Source organism: Corvus brachyrhynchos, unplaced genomic scaffold (assembly GCF_000691975.1).
Source record: "Corvus brachyrhynchos isolate BGI_N302 unplaced genomic scaffold, ASM69197v1 scaffold162, whole genome shotgun sequence".
NCBI classification, from domain to species: Eukaryota; Metazoa; Chordata; class Aves; order Passeriformes; family Corvidae; genus Corvus; species Corvus brachyrhynchos.
In genome coordinates, this window is record NW_008236696.1 from 5,043,403 (window position 1) to 5,046,265 (window position 2,863).

General features: G+C 61.6%; 2 protein-coding genes across 3 annotated transcripts in view; one reads left to right on the top strand and one right to left on the bottom strand.

The window, feature by feature from the left end:
• POLR2H (RNA polymerase II subunit H) overlaps positions 1-500 on the top strand; it is a 2,180-nt gene extending 1,680 nt beyond the window's left edge. Inside the window, exon 4 of the mRNA XM_008644518.2 lies at positions 49-500. Coding sequence (XP_008642740.1) covers positions 49-166 — 118 coding nt within the window. The 3' untranslated portion in view covers positions 167-500. The remainder of the gene's footprint in view (positions 1-48) is intronic.
• A 275-nt stretch (positions 501-775) lies between these two features.
• THPO (thrombopoietin) lies at positions 776-2,857 on the bottom strand. 2 transcript variants are annotated; one of them, XM_008644591.2, is made up of 5 exons: positions 2,747-2,857; positions 1,835-1,962; positions 1,666-1,752; positions 1,297-1,461; positions 780-1,193 (listed from the first exon to the last, which is right to left on the bottom strand). In XM_008644591.2, exons 1-5 carry the CDS (start codon positions 2,823-2,825, stop codon positions 1,011-1,013), a joined length of 642 nt encoding a protein of 213 aa, XP_008642813.2. In that variant the 5' UTR covers positions 2,826-2,857; the 3' UTR covers positions 780-1,010. The 2 variants fall into 2 exon arrangements, with proteins under 2 accessions (XP_017582459.1, XP_008642813.2); XM_017726970.1 differs by having other exon boundaries at positions 776-1,193; positions 1,297-1,752.
• Between the last annotated feature and the right edge of the window lie 6 nt (positions 2,858-2,863).

The window sequence follows — 2,863 nt, forward strand, 5'->3', positions numbered from 1 at the left end:
TCTCCCATGGGATTCCCTGCTCTCACTGCTCCTCTCCTCCCACCTCAGCTCTGCCTACGTGTCCTATGGGGGCCTGCTCATGCGGCTGCAGGGAGACGCAAACAACCTGCACGGGTTTGAGGTGGATTCTCGCGTTTACCTGCTGATGAAGAAGTTGGCCTTCTAGCATACCTCCGTGGGCTGCCCAGCCTCTTCAGAGCTGGGGAGGAGGGAGCAGTCCCCCTCCTCATCCCAGTGTCTTCTGACTCCTGCTGGGATCCGCATCTCTGTTTGCAAGGAGAGAGGTGCCTGACATTTGAGTGGACGCCATGCTGGGTGCTCTGGTGTTGCCTGATGGCATCTCCTCACCTCCGCCTGCCTGTGCTCAACAGCCCTGGCTCTGTCCAGGAGCAACCGGACTGGGACAGCTGCCTGCCTGCCTCTGGGGACTGGGGACTGTTCCCTCAGGAACCATCCTGAGGCAGGCTGCCTTGGTTTTGATTAAACTGGGATGTTTTCTACACCTGGCTCTGCTTGCTGAGAGACGAGGCTGGCAGGGAGTGGATACACCTGCGCAGGGAGAAAGGGGGGACCCTGCCACTTCCCAAAGGATGGGGAGTCCAAGCCTGCGGCAGGTGGGTACAGAGAGGAGGAGCGGCGGGGCCGTGCCAGGCGATCCTGCAGCACTGGCAGCTGCTGCAGGAGGGAGCGGGAACCGGGCAGAACTGGGAGCATGTCCCAGAGGAGCCGGCTCCTGGCCCGGGCACAAGGACACACACAACCCTTTAGAAAAATAGCTCTTTAATCGAAAAGCATTCACAGTAGAGGTTCCTGCCTGGGTGGGAGCAGGGCCTGTGCCCACTGGCACGTAAGTGTCACTGTTTGCCTCCATGGGCTGCGCAGTCGACGGAGAATTGAGGAACCGGTGCCGACCCTTTCCCTGTGGGCATCTTCCTGGGCACCCAGAGCACAGCTTAGTGTCCTGCAGGATTGCTCCAGCATCGCATTGGGGTTGAACCCTGTGTGCAGCCTCACTGGGCCTCGTATGGAGGGTCTTTGCTGTCCCCCTGTCCTTGCTTGCACAAGACCTTGGCCAGGTCTTCGAAGAAGAAGAGCAGCTTGCCCTGTACCAGCTGCCGGTAGGTGAGGAAGATGCTGGTGACGTGGGTCTGCTCCATGGAGTGTGGGGAGCAGCTCGGCTCCCAGTGTCCTCCCTGAGGGGTGAGAGTGGGACAGAGGGGTGACAAACTGTTGCACCCAACCCAGCCCAGCTGGCACCTGTGCCAGGGTGGCCTGGCTCATCTGGGGACGTCTTACCTCCCAGCTGAAGGTCTGCAGGAGCAGGAAGAAGGAGTTGGCATGTCGGTAAAGCTGGCTCAGCTGCTTGGCCCCGCACTCCTCGCTCACCTGGCCCTGGGCCCCCACCACAGCACCCACCAGCAGGGCCAGATCACACAGGATCTCCCGCCGCTTGGTCTCGTTCTGGGGGAGCAGACAGTGATCCCCAGGGCCTCGTTGCTTCCTTTGCCCACCTTGGGGCTGGATGGGGTCCTCTACCCTCCCTGTGCCACCAGATATGCCCACAAGCATCTTGTTCAGCATTTCTGGTGCTTGTGCCAACCCAAGGTTCCTTCTCCAGTCCTGCTGGCACACCAGTGCCAGCACCCTCCTCCCAGCCCCTCTCACCAATTTGGATTTCCACTGCTGGAAAGTGAAGTCCACCAAGGGCAGCACTGCAGGACAGCTAAGCACAGGCAGGGCCTGGCACTGGCCCTAGTGAGGAGAGATGTCAAGGTGAGGTGCCAGGAACTGTGCATGTCCCTGGCCTTGGGTTTTGTGGGGACTGTATCCTCACCACTCTGGTTTCCATGTCCTTGGCCTCCATGATGTACTTCTGGATAAGCCTGTTGTCACAGACCAGCCGTGTTGGGCTGGCACGGTCCTCTTTGATGTGCAGGAGGAAAGATGTGAGGAGGAGCAGTCCTGGAGGAGATGGGGTTGCCTTATGCACTGTGCCACCCTCCCTGGGCAGTGCCAGCCCAGAGCCATGCCTCCAGTGGCAAGTCCCCTCCCCAGCCCGTGGTGGGGGTGCAGGGGGAGGTGTGAGTGGCTGAGGAGGGCCTGGTACTGCTCTCCATTCAGCCAGCGGGGGGTGCCCGGTGCTCACAGGGGAGAGCCGGGGTTTCCGTGCCAGTGGTGTGTGCCAAGGGGCTGCACGGCCACATCTGCCAGGTTTTTCGGCCACACTTCAGGCAAGGAAGCAGGGCTGTACTCCCTGTGCAGACCAGGGCCAGCCCTCTGGATCCCTTCCAAGAGCAGCTCCAGGCGTCATGTGCACTTCGGGGAATCCCGGCCTGCAGTGTCCCACAGGGAGCATCTGCTCCTTGCTGCTACCCTGGCTGAGTGCTCCCCTGCTGGCACTGCCTTCCCCAGTGCCGCTGGCACATCGCTCTGCCCAGCAACTGCCCGTCCTGCCAGCTTCTCTAAAGGCCCTCTTTGCATCCTCCTGCCTGCCTTGCTGCCTGCCCTGGCACTACACCTGTCCCCAAAAGCCCTCTGCACGGCCCGTTTCCCTAGGATGGGCATGGAGAGGTGCTTGGTTGCCCTCGCATGCTGGCAGTGGCCAGGTCCAACCACCCCAGAGCCACCCTTGGGGTTTGATGCCCATCTGTGGGATTCATCGTGCAGGGGACGCTCTGGCTGTGGGGCCACGGTATCCACTGTCCCTTCCTGCGCACCCAGTCTCCCCTTGTAGCCACACACTCACTGTTCAGCTCCATGCTCGGCTGGGGGCTTCGGCCCTGCATCTTCCATCTTGGGGCCAGCGGCTGCTCCCTGGCTCCCATCCCCCTTCCATGGAGGGCAGCGGTGGCGCGGGCTCCCC